The 21,893-nt window shown below is 33.1% G+C and overlaps 1 protein-coding gene across 1 annotated transcript in view; it reads right to left on the bottom strand.

Annotated features, from left to right (window-relative positions):
- Positions 1-21,893, bottom strand: part of LOC105815265 (uncharacterized protein KIAA1109-like) — a 155,863-nt gene that overhangs the window by 76,192 nt on the left and 57,778 nt on the right. The window contains 14 exon segments of the mRNA XM_012650412.1: positions 528-621; positions 2,560-2,805; positions 3,237-3,943; positions 8,254-8,429; positions 9,762-9,937; positions 11,434-11,592; positions 12,052-12,271; positions 14,391-14,533; positions 15,792-16,032; positions 17,646-17,798; positions 17,970-18,120; positions 18,571-18,722; positions 20,261-20,472; positions 21,164-21,629. Coding sequence (XP_012505866.1) covers positions 528-621; positions 2,560-2,805; positions 3,237-3,943; positions 8,254-8,429; positions 9,762-9,937; positions 11,434-11,592; positions 12,052-12,271; positions 14,391-14,533; positions 15,792-16,032; positions 17,646-17,798; positions 17,970-18,120; positions 18,571-18,722; positions 20,261-20,472; positions 21,164-21,629 — 3,296 coding nt within the window.

Below are 21,893 nucleotides of genomic sequence, written 5' to 3'. Positions count from 1 at the left end.
AAGTATATGATATACTCACTATAAAAGGCTTACCTATACTGTTACAAGGGTTTCATAGGCTTTACTGTTAAATACATTAAATGCCAAAATGACAAGCGAAAGTTTTGAAATCTAGAGTGAATATGGGTAATGCTTATTTAATATAAAATTAAGTGAGTCTATATTCTTTGCCTGTAATTTTGTTTTAACTATTTGAATTATGTGAACATTGGCCTCTCGTATGTTGAATTGAAATTTGTATTGTGATCATTTTTCTTGTTATACAATCTTAACAATGTACTGGGAGTCAGTTTTTTTGTAAGGGGTAGGGGCAGGTAGTAAAACCAGTTTTAGGAAGAAAAAAGTTATTTTTCTAAAAACATTTTATCTGGTGATATTCTTAATGACAGTCAGAATCTAAGTATTTGAGAACTGAGATTATGTGTATAAACCTCAAAACTCAGCAGGTATGGGTTCATCCAAAGAGTTTTAAGTTTTCTCTAAAACTATAACAATTATAAGAAAATAATAAAAATCAACACACTTACTGTATATTTGGTGTAATCCCCTCAAGCAGCACAATATTAACCCCACCAATATGAGCAGTGGCACATGTCTCAGTCATCTTTTGATGTAAAACATCTTAAATATGAGAAAAAATAATTATTTAAATTCTGGAAATAAGATAACTGTACTTTATAATAAAATTGCATTTTATTTATAACATATCGTGGCAAAAGATAATTTTAAAGTTATGATAAAATTTGTTCAACTATTTCAAGCTTACTTTTTAAAAAATTTCTTTACAGTTTATTTCCTTGCATTCATATATACATACATATTACATGTCAAAATTGCAATAATACAAAATACATATCTTAATATGCTATTCGTGCATTAAATAGTCTACTGGCATTAAATAGCCTAAAGCCATTTTAAATCTCAGAAATAATACTTAGTAGTGCAGAAAACTTGGACAATCAAAAAAAAGGTAGGAAAAAAGGAACCACATAAACTAGCATTCTTGGTCCATATAATTCCTGTGATTTTAATGGAGGGTGTAAATATTTTTACTACTTAACAAAACCAAATGAAATCACACATACCATTTTGGCTACTTTTTTCATTTAGCATTTTTTCACATCAATAACTTCTGCAATATAATTCTAATGGGTAAGTTGTAAACTGTCATATGGCTATAAAAATAACTTTACCAATTCCTTAATGCCAGACTGGCTGCTTCTTTGTACAGACATCTTTTCACACAATTCTGATTAGTTCTTCTACCTAGTTTTGCAGATGTAGAGTTGCTGAGTCAGAGGATAAATGTGCTTTAAAGACTACTGATAAAAACTATTAACCTTCAGGAAGGTTAAACCAATTTATATCCATTTAGAAGAGAAGAAAAACATCCATTTCCTTGATTCTCACCAAAACTGGGCATTGTCATTCTTAACTTTTGCTAAACCAACAAATGAAAAAATCAATAACTCTTTTTTTTAACCAGTAAAGTTGAACAAATTTTTTATGTCAACTTAGTCATCTGAGCTTGTGTGTATATTGCCTATATCCTTTGCCTATATTTTTCTAAGGAGAGCTGATATGTTTGTATTTTTCAATTTCTAATCTATCTAATTTCTTTAGACAATTTTCTTTAATAGTACATAATTTTTAATTTAAAATTAGTTTTTGAGTAAATAATAAATGTTCAGAATACAAAACAAAACAGGGTATATAATGAAAGGTAAGTTCAAAATAACTTTTCATTGGACCTTACATATTTGGTAATCATAAAGTTAACAATAAAAATACATTGTGATTTATAATTTTCTTTTCTTACGTAATATAACCTGTCGGGTAATTTTTACAACCAGAAAAAAAAGACACTGGTATTACAGTCTGCTGCAAGTGAATCCCTGCAACATCAGTTTCATGCTGCTGTATCTATTGACTCCGAGAAGCATTTTTTTTTTTTAATTTTAGCATCATTGAAATTGGGATGCATTTTACAATCAGTGGCATCTTGCCATATATGGCAACATTATTTTCTTTCTTTGTGAAACATAAAATAATGGTGCACCTTCAAATTGATGGTCTCCTAGATCCGATAAAATGCCATACCCTGTTATCAGTTTCAAGATGAATGGTATGTTTTCGTTAACCTAGAAAATATTATATCAGCTACAGGGACTTCTTTTTATAGAGATACTAAAATGAGTATTGGAGTATAAGATTTCTTTAGAAGTAAGCAAAGAAAAGCAAGTTTTTCACAAATTTCATTATTTTGGTAAAATTTTCAGCCATTACAGACATCTTACTAGTTGGTATTAAAAGACAGTCAAAGAATACATGCCACTGGGTATTAGGTACATTAGCTTGATATTTATGTGCCCAAATATTTTCTTTAGACATCAAAGCTGCCTCAATTCAATGATCTTCAATTGCATTCCAAGTTCTTGGTACTATTCCACTGAAGAATTTGGGACATCCTGTTTTCTGAGGAAAAACTGATAAGTAGGAATTTCAGAGACACTCCATAGTACAGAAAAGTAGCCCTACAGTATTAGAAAATTGTCATACCTTTCATTTTTTCCTTAAGAGTAAAACTGCCATGGATCCTCTTCAGTTCTGATTCCATTGTTAGTCCACCAATATCTGCCTCTAAGTGTGTGCGGTTCACCATGCCAATCCCAAACACTATTAGAGTAACATGCTGAGGTTCAGAAGTTACCAAGCTACGCTTCCTCTGCGTCTTAGTCAAACTGTTGCTGTCTTGTTCATTCTCAAACACAACTTTACATGTTGGCTCTGTAGGGCTCCGAACTCCTTTATAAGTAAATGGAAACATACAGTTTTAGATATGAAAACTGCAAAATCAATGGACATTCCAAACATCATCTTACCTTTCTTCCCTTCACATTCCCAACCAGTCCTCTTCCTCCTCTTCCTCATCAAAATAATTTTAAATTTTTTTTCAACACTTTCCCAAGTTCCTACCAAAAGTAAATAGTAGAACTAGATATTTTAAATCATGTCTGCCTGAATTTTTTAAGAACATACCATGTAAAGGCTAGAGAGGATGGGAAATGGGGTGGCAGGATATCCGAATGCCATTACTATTTTCTCTCCTTGGTGATTGACAGTTTCTCTGCATTTCAATTATCCACTTATAACATTAAGGAAACAATGAACAACGTGCTGTCTTTTTTCAAATTATTGCTAAACAGAAATTTAAAAAACATAAAAATGTCTGTCACCTGTTGGTCCAAATGTTTCTGAAGATTTTTCCAGTATTCCCGTTGGATCAGAAATAAGTGAATAAAAGTTCAACAATTTATACATATTCTGCCAGCACTCAGCTGAAGGCTCACTTTGTTCTGATACTGTAATTGAATCCGAGTCATCCATATGAATAGTCATGTGATCCACCACATCTTTGGAACCTTTCCTAGACACTTTTGAAGTTCTTCTTTCAGATCTTCCTAATGAATTTTTGTTTCGAGATTCCTTTTTGTTATTCTCATTGTTGGTCCGTTTGTTCTTTGCATTATTTACTCTATTGCCACCATTAAGACTTCCTCTGGAACTGCGGCTGAAGTCAGATGAACGAAAATCCCGATGTTTTCTAGTTTTGAAGGTAGGTGTTGGGGAAGCAGATCCAGCTGTATATCTGCTGAGTTTAATGTCAGTCTGAGTGGCTTTGATGTCATCTATCATTGTACTAAACTGATGAATAAGACGAACCAAAGCCATATCTACATGTTGGCTTATTGACTGACAGGAAATAGTAAAGTTGCAGTGAAAGGTATTGTAATAACGCTTGTTGAGATCATGAAAAGAAAGGGCACTGGTAGAGTTCTGAGGGGTGCACACTGACTTTTCCATTACAACAGCACTGATGCTAAAGGTTTCCAACATTAATGCTGGTTTGAACTCAAGTGGAGGAAGATTCACATGGCCTTGCCTAAAAATGTAAAAAAAAAAAAAAAAAAAAAAGGACAAGGTTTTACTTCCTTTTTTCCAGAACCATACATCGTTATTAATTCAAAAGCAAAATAATCTCTAAGGTGAAATGTAAGTCATTTAAATAATTTTGAGCAAGAGAACCAGTAGAATATGCTTTTTCACTAGGTCAGTCTTTTTACAAGTTGGAAGATAGGCCTTAAGTCTTCCTTCTTGATCTTACTCTAAAACTGAATAACAAGCCCAAATCATTTTATGTTAAGAAATGGTTTCAGTAAAGTGATAAAACACTTTTTCTTGCCATCTAATGATACAGCCCTACAGTATTGAAATGTACGGTTAATTATAGAACAATTAGGATGCCTCCATTAATCATCCCCTCCCCCTATAACCATATATTTAATTTTTTCCCGTTTAATATAATTTTATTTGCTATAATAAAGGAGACCAGGACAGACATAGTGGCTCACGCCTGTAATCCTAGCACTCCTCCCAAGGCAGGAGGACTGCTTGAGGCCAGGAGTTGAGACCAGCCTGAGGAAGAGTGAGACCCTATCTCTACAAAAAACAGAAAAATTAGCCAGGTGTTGTGGCACACGCCTATAGTACCAGCTACTTGGGAGGCTGAGGGCAGGAGGATCACTCAAGCCCAGGAGTTTGAGGCTATGATGACGCCACTGTACTCTAGCCTGGGCAACAGAGAAAGGGAGACTCTGTCTCAAAACAAATAAACAAACAAACAAACAAACAAACAAAAGAAACCACAAAGGAAACTCTCATGGTATACTTTGCCATGTTCAAAGTATAGAGGAAAAGCAACTTAAACAAAAACAAGAATCATACCAAAAAATCCTTAAAATCTTATATAAAAATTATTTTGGCAAATTTTCCTGTTTATCTAAAGATTTTCATGTAAGAATATTATAGTCAATTTAATTAATAAAAAACCAAAAATTTCTCAAATTTCCAAAAACCGACTACCAATAATAAGAATAAACCTCAAACACCAAAACTGTAAAAAGGTATTTTTTCCCTCTTTTTCTAGGTATACTATGAATGTATAGCTATATAGGTCAAACTAAACCTAGGAGTTTTTTCTGTAAAAAAAGAAAAAAATCAGAATCTGCTTTGATGTTTTCAATCTAAAGAATTTATCATTACAGAATAGTAATTTCTTAATGAATACTAGTTTTTATTTAATAAGAAAAATGCCATATTGTAGTATGATTCATGTGAATGTATAAACTCACAGGAAGCAAACAATCAATGCTAAGCATGTGGTCAGAGAAAGAAAAACTGGATTTTGAGAATTAGAACAGATAGGAGAGAGAAGACTTCAAAGAGATGAAAATAATCCACAACAGCAAAAATAAGAATCTATAGTATGTATGGGTGGCAAGAAAAGTCTTAAAGAGGGGAGATTCAAGTAAGGAAGAAAAAAGTTGGGGATATGTGAAGCAGTTATTCAAGGAAAAAGCAGCCAGACAAGTAAAGATCTGACATAAGCACTGCAGAGAAACAGTTACAATTAAAATTTAAAAGCATTTATCAAGTCCTGGACATATGCAGCAATTTTCACTGAAGTCAGTAAAGACATAAAGAAACTAATATTTATAAGGACTTATTACATGCCAGACTCGATGACAAATGGTTTAATAACTGCCTTGGCTTTACAATCTAGCAGGAGAGTTATACATGTTTATGTAAGAAACCGTAACCCAAAAGTAATACATAATAATTAGCAGGATGAACAATGTGCTACAAAAAATAAACAAACAAAAAAATCCAGACAAGACTGAAATTAATGACTAGGAAAAGTACAAGTGTGGAGAAGGTCTCCAAATAAATAAGAGTTAGAGGTGGAATTACAAGAGCTCTGAAAAATAAAATCTAACCATGAGTTAGTTGTAAGAATGTGGAGCATTCTTACCACAGAGCTGGTGTGATTAAAAGGAGTGTTAGGTTTGGCTAGCTAGACCAAAAGCAATTAAGTTCAGAGAATCACTCAAATAACCTCTCTGGGAACATAAAGGAGAAGTGTGGTCGGATGATGGTCTAGTCCGCAGCAGTATTACAAGGCATTTACTAGGCCGATAAGTAAGGCTATAATTATAATCTAATTTTACATATATAATCTATATCCCTATATTTAACCTATTATATATAAATTATACTGTATATAATTATAGATACCCTAATTATATAATGAAAATTCATACACTGTATGTGTATATATACATTTATATATATAAATATATTTACGTTTATATGAAAGCCAGCTATTACAAATAGAAATACAAGTTTAGCTCAGCTATTTTAAGACTAAATAGGGAGTATATGCAGGTTTTAATGTTTTGAGTCTAGGTTTGATGGTTCCAATGTAAAAAAATTTCAGTTATGTGGTTTAGTTAAGTAATAGTTTTCCAATAATATGGTTCAAATTTTTAACTAAAATTTACTGTGAATAATTGCATAAAGTACAAACTTGCCACCAGCTCTTCAGTCACTACATAAACAGGTGTACACCATGATGACTGACCAATCACATCACTTCTTGCAAAGTTTGTCAGTGATAGTGACTGGTTAAAGTACATTTGTTATTCAATTCCCTCACAGACACGTAGTTACTTGTGTTGCCTCCTTGTCTCCCAGTGATAAATCCCCATGATACTTTACAAAAATGAATAATCAAAAAGAAGGAATAGGACAACAAAGATGAAAATGCAGCAAAGAAACAAAAAATGATAACACTGGCAGTGAAAATCCATTGTAAATGGAATTACTGAAGAAACAGCTGACCATGGAAATGTCGATGCTTCTACTGTTCAAGACTCTAGATATGCAGTCAACCTTATTGACATAAGAGGAAAATGGCTGTGACAAAAGGGATGAGGATATCCCAGAGGAAATGATGCTGACAAACACCTCTATAGTGAAAGGAACTTCAAGTGTTTCATGATGTTGAAAGTACAAAGGATAAAATATTCAAAACCGAACCATGCTTACAAGGGAGTATGACATTTTGCCAAGCACGGAAAAAATACTTGTTCTTTATTGTAAGTTATATCATGAGAAGAAGAAAAGGACAGTTAAAACTACTCTTTGGTAAGTTTTTACAAAGAAATAAAAAAGTTTAATTCTTAATGTTTCTTATGTTTTAAATACAGTGTACTAAATATTTGTTTTACTATTTTTTTCATTTCACTGTACATTTATAATAAACAGTATGTTTTGATGAACACTGTCAAGGTTACAAAATAAAAGTAATTTTTCCCACTGTTTATTATAATCACTTTGCACTGTTTCAGCTTGCACGGTCATTGTTATGGTACCACACTGTTGTGAAATGCAAGGATGCCCTGTATTTAATAGAAAAAACAATGTGATCTCCCTGTTCCTGTGCCATTAGAAATTCCTCAGACATTTTGACCTGAAACAAAATTTAAGAGAACTATATTTTTCTATATATAATTCCATGAAATTTTACAAAAACTAATTTTGTTCAATTTAAATTTTTAAATACAATATTTCAAATGAAAAATATATTTTACTTAGCTATATATTTGATACAAGTATTTTAGTTTTAATTTAACACCTTGCATCAGCACAAAAAGGAAGAAACCAAGAATGTTGCAAACACCGTCATAAATGCCATCTACCTTCATATTCTACTATTCCCATTCACTAAAGACCCATTCAAAATAAAATTCCAAATTCCCAAAAGATTAGTCGAATCCTATTAGTGGGTATATAATTGCCTATGTAAGCAGTAAAAAAAAACCTGAAAAACCATTCATGACAATACAGAAAAGCAGCAAAAGATGGTTCTTAACCTTCACCCTGCTAAACTTAGTATTCCTGTTTATTTGTTTTTCATGGCTATACTCTCAATATGATTTCTACCCTGTTCCTAATACAAAACACTACCTGATTCAAGTCAACTCATAAAGACAGTTAGGAATAAATTCTAAGTAAAACATACAAAATTAGAATCCTTAGGATCGTAAGAATTCCACTACTGCCAAATAAGTAAATGCTGAGTGTGTATATCAACATACATATTTCAGATGACCCTCATATATGTGTTAACATGGTACAAAAATATGCCTAAAAATAGGCCTCATAAATCTGTTGATAAAAATCAACCGGTTATTAATATGAAAATGTGGCTACCACTTTTATTAAATGGTAATTATCATCTCATTAAGATATTAAAATTACTTGCTCATTAGAATAAGAAGAAAGCAAAGTTAAAAACAAATAGGTACTATAATTCTTGCACAAAATTTTAAACAAAAATGCAAAAGACACCTTCTTGCTCTTTTGCCTTTTCTTTCTTTGGCTGTGTCTGAGTCCACAATATCTGCTCTGAGGCAGTCCAAAGTCCCTGAAAATGAAAGGTGTTCTCCGAAGTACATTCGGTAGCAGAGTGGCATTGTATCCTGTGACTGGATCCCTGTATGACTCAGAAGAGGTTTGAAAACAACCTAAAAGACATAAACATTCATATCAGCTCAATTTACAGTTCAACATTTACTGCAGGAATTATATATAGAAAAATACAGTTTTTCTTATCCTACCAGAGTACATATCATTACCATAATGTGAAGCAAAAAACGGTCTCATATAATTGGCTCTAATTTTACTAAAAACTTCACATTTTTGAGCACCTATTATGTGTCACTCATCCTCAATTTAATCCTAAGGACACAGATTCCTTGACCCTGCCTAGTTGTGTGAAAGTACAAGGAAAATTATGAATTATGTAAATCATTCTACCTCTTGCTTTCAAAAAACAGTAAAAAATATGCCAGGTGTGGTGGCACACATTTGTAATCCCAGCTACTTGGGAGACTGAGGCAGCAAGATCACTTGAGCCCAGAAGTCAGACACCAGCCTGGGTAACATAGCGAGACCCCATCTTGCAAAAAAGAAAAAAAAAAATCAACACAGTTAACAACTATTTACATAGCATTTACATTGTATTAGGTATTATAAGTAATCTGGAGAAGATTTAAAGTATATGGGAGGATGTGCCATTTTATAAAAGGGACTTGAGCATCTGCAGATTTGGAGATCCTTGGGGGGTTCTGGAACCAATCCCCTGTGCATACAGAGGGACAACTACCTGTAAATATGTTTGAGACACTTTCATCCTGAAAAAAATGACACCTCCTCTCACTTATGTCCACTCTGCCACTTGTGGTCACTCAAACTAAAAAAGTATGTTTCAAAGGATTTTGCTCTTTACTGTCCACATTTAATCAATTAAGTAAGACCTCCATAATAGTCTCCTTTACCTTTGCAAAGCCACAACCATCTAAGCTTATAGTCTCATTATCACTTGTGTGAACTATTTCAATAACTCATCTTTTCACCTCTAGTTTTTCCACTTCAATCCATTTAACACATTTGCCACTCATATACTATTTCTACATGTACAGTTTTAGTTACTTTATTCCTCTGCTCTGAAATCATCAATGCCTCCCCATTGCTCAGTCAATAAAGTATTAAGGTAGCATCAAGGACTATGGCATATTATTAAATTTAACTTTCTAGTCACATTACTTGGCCAATTTGTTAAAAATAACAAAAATGTCACTATATGAGACTTTTCTGTTTAATGATCATCTATAGATGCTTAATTTGCATTTATAATTAATCCATGTACTTTTTGCATGAAGGCTGGAGGCAGACAGGCACAGAATAAAGACTTCTACTGGAATTCTAAGATGCATACTGCTTGATGGTTCTATAATAGTTACCAAGTATTGCCTAAGGAGGCGTTATTATAATTGGGGAAAAACAGGCTGGCTCACCTGTGCATCAGCAAGCTGAACAGCAGGAAACCCTTGGTTTGCTTCTTCTACACCTGCCACATCATCCTGACTAGTGCTATGCTGAGAATGTGTCCCATCCAAAGTATTCTGGTCACTAGACAAGACAGTGTTGAAATCTGAGGCTGAAGGTATTGTAGGAAGATTGGGTGCAACACCTAACAATAAATTTTCAAAAATAAAATGTAAATTATTAGGAAATAGAAACACATAAAAGGGTATACAGCAAGGTAAACTTTTGAAGTCTGTACTGTAGTACCAATATTAGACTGTTTAAATTGAAAAGAAAAAATAATTAGTACTTTTAGGCTATTTTACAGACATGATTTATTAATGAAAAATGAAATTAAACTAAATCTTCAGAAAATATCAGTCATCCTTACATATAAAGTCTACATTAAAACCAGTCAGTCCAAAACATAGAATTTTATGGCTGAAAGATCTTTGAAAAGCATTTAATGCCCCATCAGCTTTGCATTGAGACAGAGAATTACAGAAAGCAGCAGGGTAAAAGCCACAGGTATCACAGAATCACACACATGCTTTCCTGAGCCAGAACAAAAATGAAATGGCACTATTTGCTCCTGCTATCCTTTAACTTCCCAGGCAAAGGACTCATTACAGAGGGGAATTCTTCCTTCCTGGTTCTCTTGAAATTTAAAGTGTATGTACTCTGTGTGGTATTGTGAGATTGGTACCAGAAAGTTACCAAGAGCTGGTGGAAGCACCACCCTTCTACCTTCTTCAGCCAAGGCCCAATGCTAAGAACCAGTATGTGGTTAGAATCAGAATCAGTACCCGATTCAAAGTGGTCCACACAATAGCAAAAGAAAGAACTAAGTAGTTACATATCAACCATTTTTCATACTTTCATAGTTTCTGTCTGAAAGAATTTAAATAGCTGTCCAAACATTAAACAGCTGTTACACAGGTTAATTTTGGCTGCTTTCAGTAACCATCACCAAAGGCTACTTCACATATCCTTTTTTTAAAAATATACGTAAGAAAATAATACATACGTTTAGTAAACTTGGAAAAATATGAAACAAAAAAAAGAATAGAAAAAAATGGTGTGTCCACTTATATTTGTGCATATAACCAACATCACTTCTTTTGAAAATTTCCTGCTAGTCTTCTTCCTACTTATACATATTCCTTTAAAATTAATAAATGGCCCTCATCTGTCTCCCTCCTTAAGAAAAGGAATCTTATTCTTCTTAGTACTTCTTTAGATTTAATTAAATATTTATTAAGCAACTTTAAGGAGTATAAAATGATAGTTGTTATGCCTCAGAGGGATCTGGGTAAACTAAAAATACTTTCCATAACTTAGGTATATGACGTTGTATTGTGCATTTTTTCATTTACCACCTTTTGGTGTTTTGAAAATTAAACCAGCTACATTAAAAGGAAGTCTTAAACTCTTTATATATAATCTCATGTTTGATAAATTTGCCTTTTCACAAGAAAAATGAGTGACTGCTTATTACTCTCTCAATTGCAAGACTGTTAAAGGCATTTACAAATGGGCCAATTTCAACCAAATAGTACTTAAATGTTTGAGATTCTTTAGCCATGCTCCAACAAATAGGATTTTGCTATAACTATATGTGCCCCTTAGACAGTTAAGCAAAATAATGAGATAACTTAATACCTGTTGGAAGACTATTGTGTCCTGATTTTGTAATAGGAGATTCTTGTACAACACTTCCTCGATTACCCACAGCATTTGACATCCAATTATAGAAACTCACAGATGATGGTTCAGATAGCAAGGGATGTTCAGATAGCATATCAGTGGCTACTGTATTTCCTGAAAGTAAAATTTTACTGAGTACAGCGTTACTTATGTACTAGGAGCAGAAAATGTAATTTATATAATTATTTTGGAAAAGTCAGATTAAAATGTTTGTCTTTACAGAGGTTTTTAAACTCTCTTTGCATGATGCTGATATTTGGATATTAAGGTATTAATAAATAGTTTATTTTTATTACAATGTGGGAGAATTCTATATTGGCTGGTCTGGACAGCACACCACACTAAATGCCTAGATTAACATTAATCAGTGCTGCAATGTAAAAATGCAAACTAAGGGCACAAAGACACCAAAAAGTTACAAACAGACCAACTGTTTCCTGAAATATTTTCTCAAAGATAAGGTATAAGATGAAAGGTTATGCAATCAAAATATATATCTAACTAAACTTAAGTCCTGTTTTTTTAATTCCCCCATAAAAGCAAACACATAATTGTCAAATCGAGATGATATACCTGTTCTTGTGAGAGAACTACTTTTCACAGCTGCACTACTTCTCTGAGGGGTCCCTTCCAGGAGGTTGTGCAAGCTTGGGAAGCTTCCAGTCAGATAGCTGAGTAGGCTCTCCTTCCTTGGACTTTCCTTTACTGGCATCCCAGTACGTCCAACGTGCACTGGAGAATCTGTGGCAGTGTCTCCACTGGTATAGCTCAGAGAATGATATGGGTGAATGCCCTGCGGGAAAAATTAAGTTAGGGTTCTTTCTTATGCATATAAAAATGACTGCTATTAACTACAACTACTATCACTGTTGCTATTACTGCTAGCTATTCTGCACGTTAATACCCAAACTGATTGTGGTGAATCTCAATTGTACCTGAAAATGTTTTATAACTACATAGTACAATACAAAGGTCCACTTTTATTATCATTATTATATGCAAACACATTCACTTATTTTAATGATGGATCACTAATTCCCTTTTAAATCTGATGAGGGAGTCTAGTGAAAAGACATGTAGAACACAGCAGAGCATATCAAACAGACAGTGAGAAATAAAGCACTATTAATACTTAAGGATCAGACAGAGCATCAGAACTTTAGAAAGTTATGGATTGTGTATTTCTAGAGGAACTAAGGAACACTGCTGTGGGTATCAAAGAAAAAAAGTAGCCTGAAATAATTCTTTACATCATTGCTTATTTACTGAACCAGCAAACTGATACCCAGATACAATCTCCCTTATATAAAATGTTCCTTAAAAGAACCAATTGAAAAATATATACACTGAAAATGATCTGTAACATGAGGGTAGGGAACTTGCAGCCTCAAAGCCACATGTGGCCCTCCAGATACCCAAGTGCAGCCCATCAACTGAATCCAAACTTACTTCACAGAATAAATCCTTTTAATAAAAGGATTTATTAATTAATAAAAGGATTAGTAAAATCCTCTTATTAAAAAGATTTATTCTGTAAAATTTGTATTCAGTCAAAAGGCCACACTCAAGGATCCAAAAGGCCATGTGTAGCCCCAAGGCTGCAGGTCGAGCTACTCAGGAGGCTGAGGCAGGAGGATCACTTGAGGCCAGGAGTTTGAGAACAGCCTGGGCAACATAATGAGATCCTCTCTTTAAAAAAAAAAGAAATGAAAAGAAACAAAATAAAATTAGAAAAAAGAAAGTTGTCTACCTTCCACAACCTTCCCTGCAGTTTCTTAATGAAGTCAGCACAGACATCTACCTGGGAGGAAACTAGAGGCTTTATGATGAGTGCAGGAAACCTGGGGGCAAAGGCCATCAGTGCTGTGAAGCCCTCTAAAGTCTCAGCCCTCTCTGGAAAGTGGAAAGGTCTGCACTCTTTCCATGCCCTACCAGTCATCCTCACTTAGGTGAGGAAAGGTGGAGAAAGGATGTCAACAGAAGAGATTAAAGAGCATTTACAAAATATTAAACACTTGCTAAGCACATTTCACATATTATCTTCTTTAACCCTTAACAAGTTCTCTAAGGTAAGAGATTATTTCTATCTTGCAAATAAAGAAAAGTCACCAACATACCTACTAAGAAAAAAATCAGATATTTAACCCCTTTGCCTGACTTCTATCCCAAAATTTTTAACACTATACTATCCTTCCTAGTACCCTAATAATAAAATCTGTGTTAAGATTTAATTCTCTGGAGAGCTCTAAAATGCCAAAAACACCTTTCAGCTATTCTTTAATGAAAAAAAAATCAAAAATTACAGAATTTTACAATTTCTATCTTCTGTCACATCTAAGATTAGAATTTTGGATCAATTTAAAACATAGTAAAAAAAAAAAAAAGGACTACACTGACAAAAAGATCTTGAAAAGCAAAGATCTGAAACAAAGCATTTGGAATTTCAAATTTTTGGAGGACTTTTATAACCTATAAGCAAAAAAATGTTTTAAAAAAATTCTGAAAGAGAACAGCATTAACAGCAAAGTACCTAAATTTGATCAGAGGGTTTTCTTAAAACATAATTAAAATCATAAAATAGTCTAACCCAAACCATATATTGATCACACACTGCCTAAAAGGCTTAAAATTGATGATTACAAGATTATCAGCATTTTGAGTATTGGATTTTATTGAATATTCAATTAATTGAAGAGAGCCCTAAGGCTTGGTAGTTAAAGTGGTCTTTACTCAGTATAAATTATTGATGATATAATTTTTCAAAAAAATACGTACACTAAAGTTATAAATCAAGTTAATTTCAACATAAAAATGCTATTTGAATATTTAGGGTGGATAACTAATACTTAAATAATATTTTAGCTCTTCTAAGTCTGAATGAATAACTTTAACCAAAAATAGCAATAATATACCTTTATTTTTAATGCAGAGTCACTATGGGTATGTGTTTTAGAAAGTTTCCTCATTATCTCAGCTCCAGTTACAGGTCCAGAGCTACCAGGTGGGGGCCGGTTAGCTGTTCCTTCTAGTAGCATTGTGTGTTCGCTGACAGTGGCTGAAAACAGTTCAAAAGAATAAGTAAGCAATAGATTTATCACATTTTCTTCGAACATCAACCTCAGTGATCCTGGTTGTATAATTATACTCAACTTTTGCATCCCGTGACAAATTATTTGTGGAATTTGATATAATATTTACTCTTTTCTCTTTTCCTCCCCAACCCCAATCCTCTCTTTACCTCCCCAACCCCAATCCTCTCCCTCAGGCTGAAGAAAGGAGCAAATAGCTACTATTTGATTGCCAGGCAAATGACATACAGACCGAAAGCCAATTCAACTAAACTCAAGAAACTATGGAATGCTTGCAGATTAACATAGGCATTTGCAGATAAATGGAAGGGATATTCACTGAACTGTTTTTTCAATTTCTGTGTAGACTCGAAATTTTTTAAAATAAATAATAAAATCCAGCCTATTCCTCATAACACATTTGTTCATTAAATATACAGTTATTTAAAAAAACTAAGCTGGGTAAAGTATTATATATCAATGTTCTGAAATCTCTTACTTTAAAACTACTATATTTCCCATGGTACTTTAATATTTTGCTTAAAACATGGTATGATAAATTCTCCCTGAATATTACACGTCATGATAATAATAACCTTTGGCAAAGAATTAAAGTATGCATGTACATTTCAGAAATGCATATCCACTGTCTTTGTTCTAACACAGCCATTTTGTTGACAGAATTGTAGGCTGAGTGCAGGCTCCCAAATCTACATAAATACAGGATCCAACAGGCACCAGGTAAAAAAGACAGTGGCCCCTTTAAAAGATTGTGGCATGTGGAAGATTATAAAAAGACAAATACAAACTTTAAAAGGAGGTTTATATGTTTCATTCAAAACATTATAGTTATATAAAGATGTCTTTCTACTGGATAGATCAGAAGTCTACTTTTCAAAGAATTAAACTTATAAAATCACGTCAGTATAAAGATTCCAACATTATTACCACTTACTTGGACTAATAAAAATCATACTACTTATACAATTAAGCCATGATATTTCCAAATTTGGGACACAAATTATTAAAATGATCACAAGTATCATGTTAACAAGTATGTAATATCCAGCTAAAAGTCTGGCTTATATTAGTAATTTGTTAATAACAGTGGGGAAAATCAAAGGGTCCTGGTATTTTTTAAAGAGGTATAATAGCATTATTAATAGAAAACACACATATCTAAGCAAAAAACAAACAGCAATTGTGTAGAGTAAGAAAACTTTCAACATAGGCTTGCAAAATTACCGGCATCAAATTCAAATTCTGCTCCATCAGCACTGGTATCACTTTGAAGACCACCCCCATTGTCCAGCCCCAGTCCGTCTTCATGTTCGTGGTCCATAGCTACTTGAGGTTTCAGGGGCTGAGCTGGTCTATGTAAGCTAACTCCTTTGAAGGCTGGTGTCACCACAATGAACTTCATCCACTGCCTTGCCAGTGCAACTAAACCTTTCTTTAACGTTACCAAAGCAGGAAGTCCATCACTCTAGAACAACAATGATGTGGTTAGAAATAACCTAATATGATAGTAACGGTTACCAATTAAGTGCTTTGCATGTATTTGTTTATTTAAATCTCATAATCCCCATTTAGAAATGAAGCAACTAAAACTTAGATGTTAAGTAATTTATCCAAAGTTACCCAAGAGAGTCAGGGTTTCAGTTATAAGCTGACTGTAGAATCCTGTCTCTAAACACAACACTTCATCTTTCTGTCACAAAATAATACAGCAGCACCAGTCAATATGACACTACATGTGGGTGAAAAAGTGGGATTCTCCTTAAGAAGCCTTCAATCCACTTTACTTTTTTGGCCAAATAGAGTCAAAATGTATTTTGAGCTACTTGGATTATTCACTAAGCAAAGATGAAATAAAATTACTCTCTTCAAATATTAGGTGACTACCACCATTTTAACATTTAAAAAATCAAATTACTATAAGTTAAACTGCTAGGCATAGATGAATTTGTAAGTGCCTTGAAAGTTAAAGGAATTATTAGTAACAATTATATAATTTAAAATATATTTTATTCTACATGGTGATGATTGTAAGAAAGAAACTTTTGGCTGTTTTTCTAACAGAACCTTAGTCTAAAGAGAAAATACCTGGCTAATTTGACTGAAGAATACTATTTAGTGGAGGGCAGGACACACCTCCATTTAGTTTCTGAGGAACATCAAGTCCACTAGCCCGTCCTTTCATTCCTAGACTAAAGTACGAAGGGCCATCTTGTGCTTCTTCCTCTTACAAGAAAAGCACATCTGACAAAGCATCCATCCCTGAGAAATGTCTGTCATTCTCTCTGTTCTATCTTCTATAACTAGATGGGCAAGTAGGCTTGTACTGTGGATCTTCCAGTCTTCAATTCACAGGGAGGGAGCAGAAAGCACTACATCAGCCTTAAGTCCAAGTATCTTAATCAAACACATCACAAGATTTTTGACTTGCCTAGCCAGTGGCTTGACTGGCCATTAACAATACCGATACATTGGTCCTTAATTTGACTAAAAATTCTTATGTATGCCCAATTGGCCAGAAGCTTAGAGAAGAGAAGGGAGATAATTAAAGCTCTAAACCCCTAATCTTGATGTGTTATCTGCTTCTCTAGGGCAGAGATGAATTGTATTTATTTTGTGCAATTATATATTCTTCCTTCCATCATTAATTAGTCCTTATTTTATTAAATCATATGTGAAATTTGACTCTAGTTATTACTCTCTTCCTTGAAAACTCTTTATATCTTTAGCTTCCAAGACATCACTCTTTCCTGATTCTTCTACCTCTTCCTTCCTACTCTGTGTACCTCTATCCAATCTCTCTACCCTCCTTTAGTTTTGGCATTCTTCAGGATTCCATTTTGACCAGTTTCTCACTCAACATATCATCCCTAGAAATCTCCTCTATGTTCACAGTTTCTACTAACACCTTTATGCTCGTAACTCCCGTATCAGTCATCTGAACACAATCTTGTCTATTGACCTATATTTCTAAGCAGATTTCTCCTTTGGACTTCCCACATGCATCTCGAACCCTGTGTGTCAGTGGTCCTGCAACAGAACAGAGGCTTCTTTAAAGCTAACACGGTTTCGGTAACTCACCATTGTAGCATCATCAATGACAGAGTAATTTGCCTGGTGCAGGTAGTGGTGCAGTATATTACACAGCAAACATGAAGGATTTTCTTGGAGAAAGCGGGCAACTTTTGTAAGTCTGTTGTATTTACTTCTTAGGGGAAAATGCACACTTTTATTCTGAAACCAACCCACAACAGATTTAGAATGGTATGCATGAAAGATTCTACAAATAAAAGATACCTGGTAATTAAGAACTTGCAGGTCTGATATCATCTAATGATGATTAATAATAAGGGATCATTCTCAATACCAAAGTTTGCCTGATACTTATAATATTTAAAGACATACCTCTAATGCTTCTGTCATTATGCATCCCATAACAGCACAAATTCTCAAGGTTCCTTCGGTTTCTAACTTGTTTAAGGATGACTTGAGTTGATCAATGGGAACAAGCCAGGCACCAACAGCTGGAGTTGCAGTACTTAACAGGTTCAGCTGCCTTTTAAAATAAATAAAAAATTATAAAAATAAGTGTCAAAATTTGTATTTCAATTTCTCATACCTACGGTACTTAGTGGCTATTTCACTCAGGCAAAACTATTTCCTTTTCCTTTTGACCACAGATAAATTACGAAAACATAACTAAGAAATGTAAAAAACGGAAAATAGAAAACCATTTTTAAAACGCCTGTCAGAAGTAAAAAGAGTAAATATAAGTCTAAGGCAGAGGGACACGTAAACATAAAACTAAAGTACTAAGAAAGAAATTGCCATCAAACAAGGTAAGAATGGTGTCTACAGAAAGTATCAAGTAGGAATGATAGAAAAAGTGGCAACTTTAATACTAGAAGTATCCGAAAATTATAAATATATAGGAAAAAGAATTGTATGCTATTTGAAATAAAGAAGAAACATCAAGGGATAGCACTACATTGCAAAAACTTTTTACCTAGAAAATGCATGCGTAGCAGATCTAACATTGGTGGGAGCTGCAAAACTAAACCAAATTTCCTTAATGGTCAATTTCATGCTACATGAATCTGGAGGTGGAGGCATTAGAGGTAGATCTTTTTTCAAATCATCAGATTCAACTCCTTCATCCTATATAAAACACCAAAAAATTGTTAACATACAGTCCCTTAAAACCATTAACACAGAGGTTTACTAACGTCCTAGGTGCAAAACCTTCTATCAAATCAAGTTCTGTAGATAACACTCTCACATAAAACAGATAATATGAACCTTGCTCAGTTTAAACTCCTCCTGATTGTGAGAAATATCTATGGATTCTTGAATCTTCAAGGAGCATAGTCTGAAAAACCACTGCACTAGATCTTACAACTAAAGAGTTTCAATTGATCATGTGATCATTTTTATTTAGGGATGCTGAGTGTTACTTTTTCCAGACAAAGTAAGAGAGAAAGAGGTCTGTGACTAGCCAGAGTTCATATAACTGTTAATATTATATATTTTCAGAAGTTATATTATTATTATAAGTTGCAGAATGGGTGACAGAATTAAGGTCTTCTGCTTCCTATTGCAATCTGCTTTCCATTAAATTTTAACTGAATATTTCAAACTTCCAAATAGAGTGTCATAAAAAATACTACTGTAGCATATGTTCAAATAAATAACACTTTATAATAAAAAAAATCTTAGTTATCTTACATCTGACTCTGTATTGAGAAACAGGAATAATAGTTTTGAAATAAGCAATCACCACCGTTCAGAATGCAAAAAGGTAAGAAGCACATTATTATTTTTTAAGATTATAAATCAAGTTTTTTTTATTTCAAATTCAAAATATGTGCTATAACACCACATTGGTTTCTTTGGATGTTTTTCTCTTTCCTTTTTAGTTAATCTAATTTTAAAAATGATCACAGGTGTATGTATATATATGTGCTTAAGAACAACATTTACTAAGTTCTTTTTATGTGCTAGGTACTGACTTAAGCCTTTCATATGTATCCTTTGCTTCAATCTTCATAACTCTGTAAGGTCAATATCATTACCATACTCCTGTTACAGGTGAAAAAACTTAGGAAAAGGTAAGTAACTTGACCAACATCACCAATCGGTTAGTAGCACAATTTTTATGCAATACAGAATTTTGAACATTTTTGTTGTCACTCTTACTGTACTCATCACCATGAAATTCTACCATAACAAAATTAAAAAGTGAGTTAAATATAAGGAAGGTATTATTCAGAATTCTAACTGAAATAAGCAGATACTGACAAAAATATTTAAAACTTACATAAAATACTACCAATAACAAAACTAATTATTTAAAAAATGACTTCTGCTAAAAACCTTCAAAATATACAAGGCCTGCCTTTCTTAAATTCTACTAATTCATTAATTCAACAAATATTTATTAAGTGCCTAATATGAGCAAGTTATAATAGTAAGTACCAAGGTGGATATAAATATATTAATACTTATGATACCTTTCAGAAATTATATTCTAGTAGTAGTATATTCACCAACATGCTTTGACTAACATTTAAGCAGATATTATAAATCCAAAACAGGGGAGGACAAACAAATATACTCCAGAAAGTAATTTTGAATTGTGTGTGTAGTTTTCTAAGTTATTTTTCACAAAGCATTATTATTATTAGAGATTCACCAACTTGTTCATCTGAAACTGAATTTCCATTTAAGTCTGAAGAAGGGCTTGTCCGGTCACATGGAAGATTGTCATCAGAGACATCAGTATTATAGCCACTGCCAGTCGGAGAATCAGAAGAATTATTGGATGTCAGGACTCCACCCCTTTCTGTGACATTAGCTTTACCCATAATTCCAAAACTATTATATAAAATAGCACCAGACTGTCTTCCTCCTATAAATATAAAGAAATTTATTAACAACAGTGGATAAGTGTCTCAATGCTGTACTCTAGAGTATCCGTATAGAATTTCATAAAGAACATTTTTTCTCAAGACTTTGGCCTATCTATAAAAGTGATGTATGACTGAACTACCAGCTAAATAATTATAGGCATATACAACTACTATTAGTATAGTAGTTACTACATTATAAATGACTAACCCTAAAAAAAGTCTTATGCACAATTCAACCTTCCTATTTTATTATAAAATGTTATTCAGTAACATAAGAAAGCAGATACAATTCTAAGTCAGTATTTTTCACTGAATAAAGGATTTACAATGTTTAAATCCTATATGGTAAATCTCTACTAATCAAAGATCCAGTTGTCAAAGATGCAAACTTTAAAAAAACTGAGTGGCTTTATATTTTATTTGGGAATTTTTTCTGAATCACAGATAGGGTTCCTCAAGCACTGAGGTTTGGTCTGCACGCTCTGTCTAGTTTTGAATCACAAAATGGAAGAAAAGCTCCACTCAAGCAATTGGGACAGGGCACCCACCCTTCATAAATAATCCCAGATAGCACATTTTATGTTTTATTATGTTGATTCAGGTTATTGAAAGTTACAGTTTTCAAAACATTTCAACAATATAAGGCCAATTTGTCCCCCATTTGAGCAGAATTAAACAAAAAATGCTTACCTTTTATGGTTAAATTTTCAAGTCCACATTCAAACATTATCCAACCCCATTTTTCTTGGCTAGGACCTATTCGAGTTACATCTGGAACAGCTTGCTGATCAGTTTCATCCACAAAAGTAAATTCATCCAACTCCTCTAGAGTAAATAAAACTTTGGACTTCTCAAAAGGAATAGCAGTGATGGCACAGGTCCCAATGTCTATTATCAAAAGAAAGCAAAATGACCATTTTTAAAGACAGAAGTTTATATTTTTAAAAAAACAATTTAAACATTTGGCACACTGGTTGTCTTAAAAAGATATCTTAGTACTATCAAAAAGAAAAATAAACAAATGAACCAACTTTTAGAATAATGTTGCCTGAGACGGAGAAAAGAAGAATCCATAATTACCAAATAATTGCTCAAAGGTAGTATGTATTCGTTTCTGAAAGATTATAAGATGCTCTAAAAATATAAAGTTAAAAAGCTCCTAAATAATTCAGCTGTACAGTTTTAAATACTTTAATCATTTTACAAAATAAAAATTATTTTAATTAATTACTCAGCCTTAGGAAAAATATTTTTTTCTAGGAAAATTAGTACCTTTACTAAAAGACTGCTTTATATCTAACATATTTTATATAACTATAATTTATCATAGACATTGTCATAATTCCATTGCTTATAGATGCAATATGAAAATTAACATCCTGAGTGACCGAAAGTTTTATTTTATCTTACTTTTCATTTC

This window comes from Propithecus coquereli, unplaced genomic scaffold (genome assembly GCF_000956105.1).
Source record: "Propithecus coquereli isolate 6110/MARCELLA unplaced genomic scaffold, Pcoq_1.0 Scaffold323, whole genome shotgun sequence".
NCBI lineage: Eukaryota > Metazoa > Chordata > Mammalia > Primates > Indriidae > Propithecus > Propithecus coquereli.
This window is presented reverse-complemented; position numbering and strand designations above follow the sequence as displayed.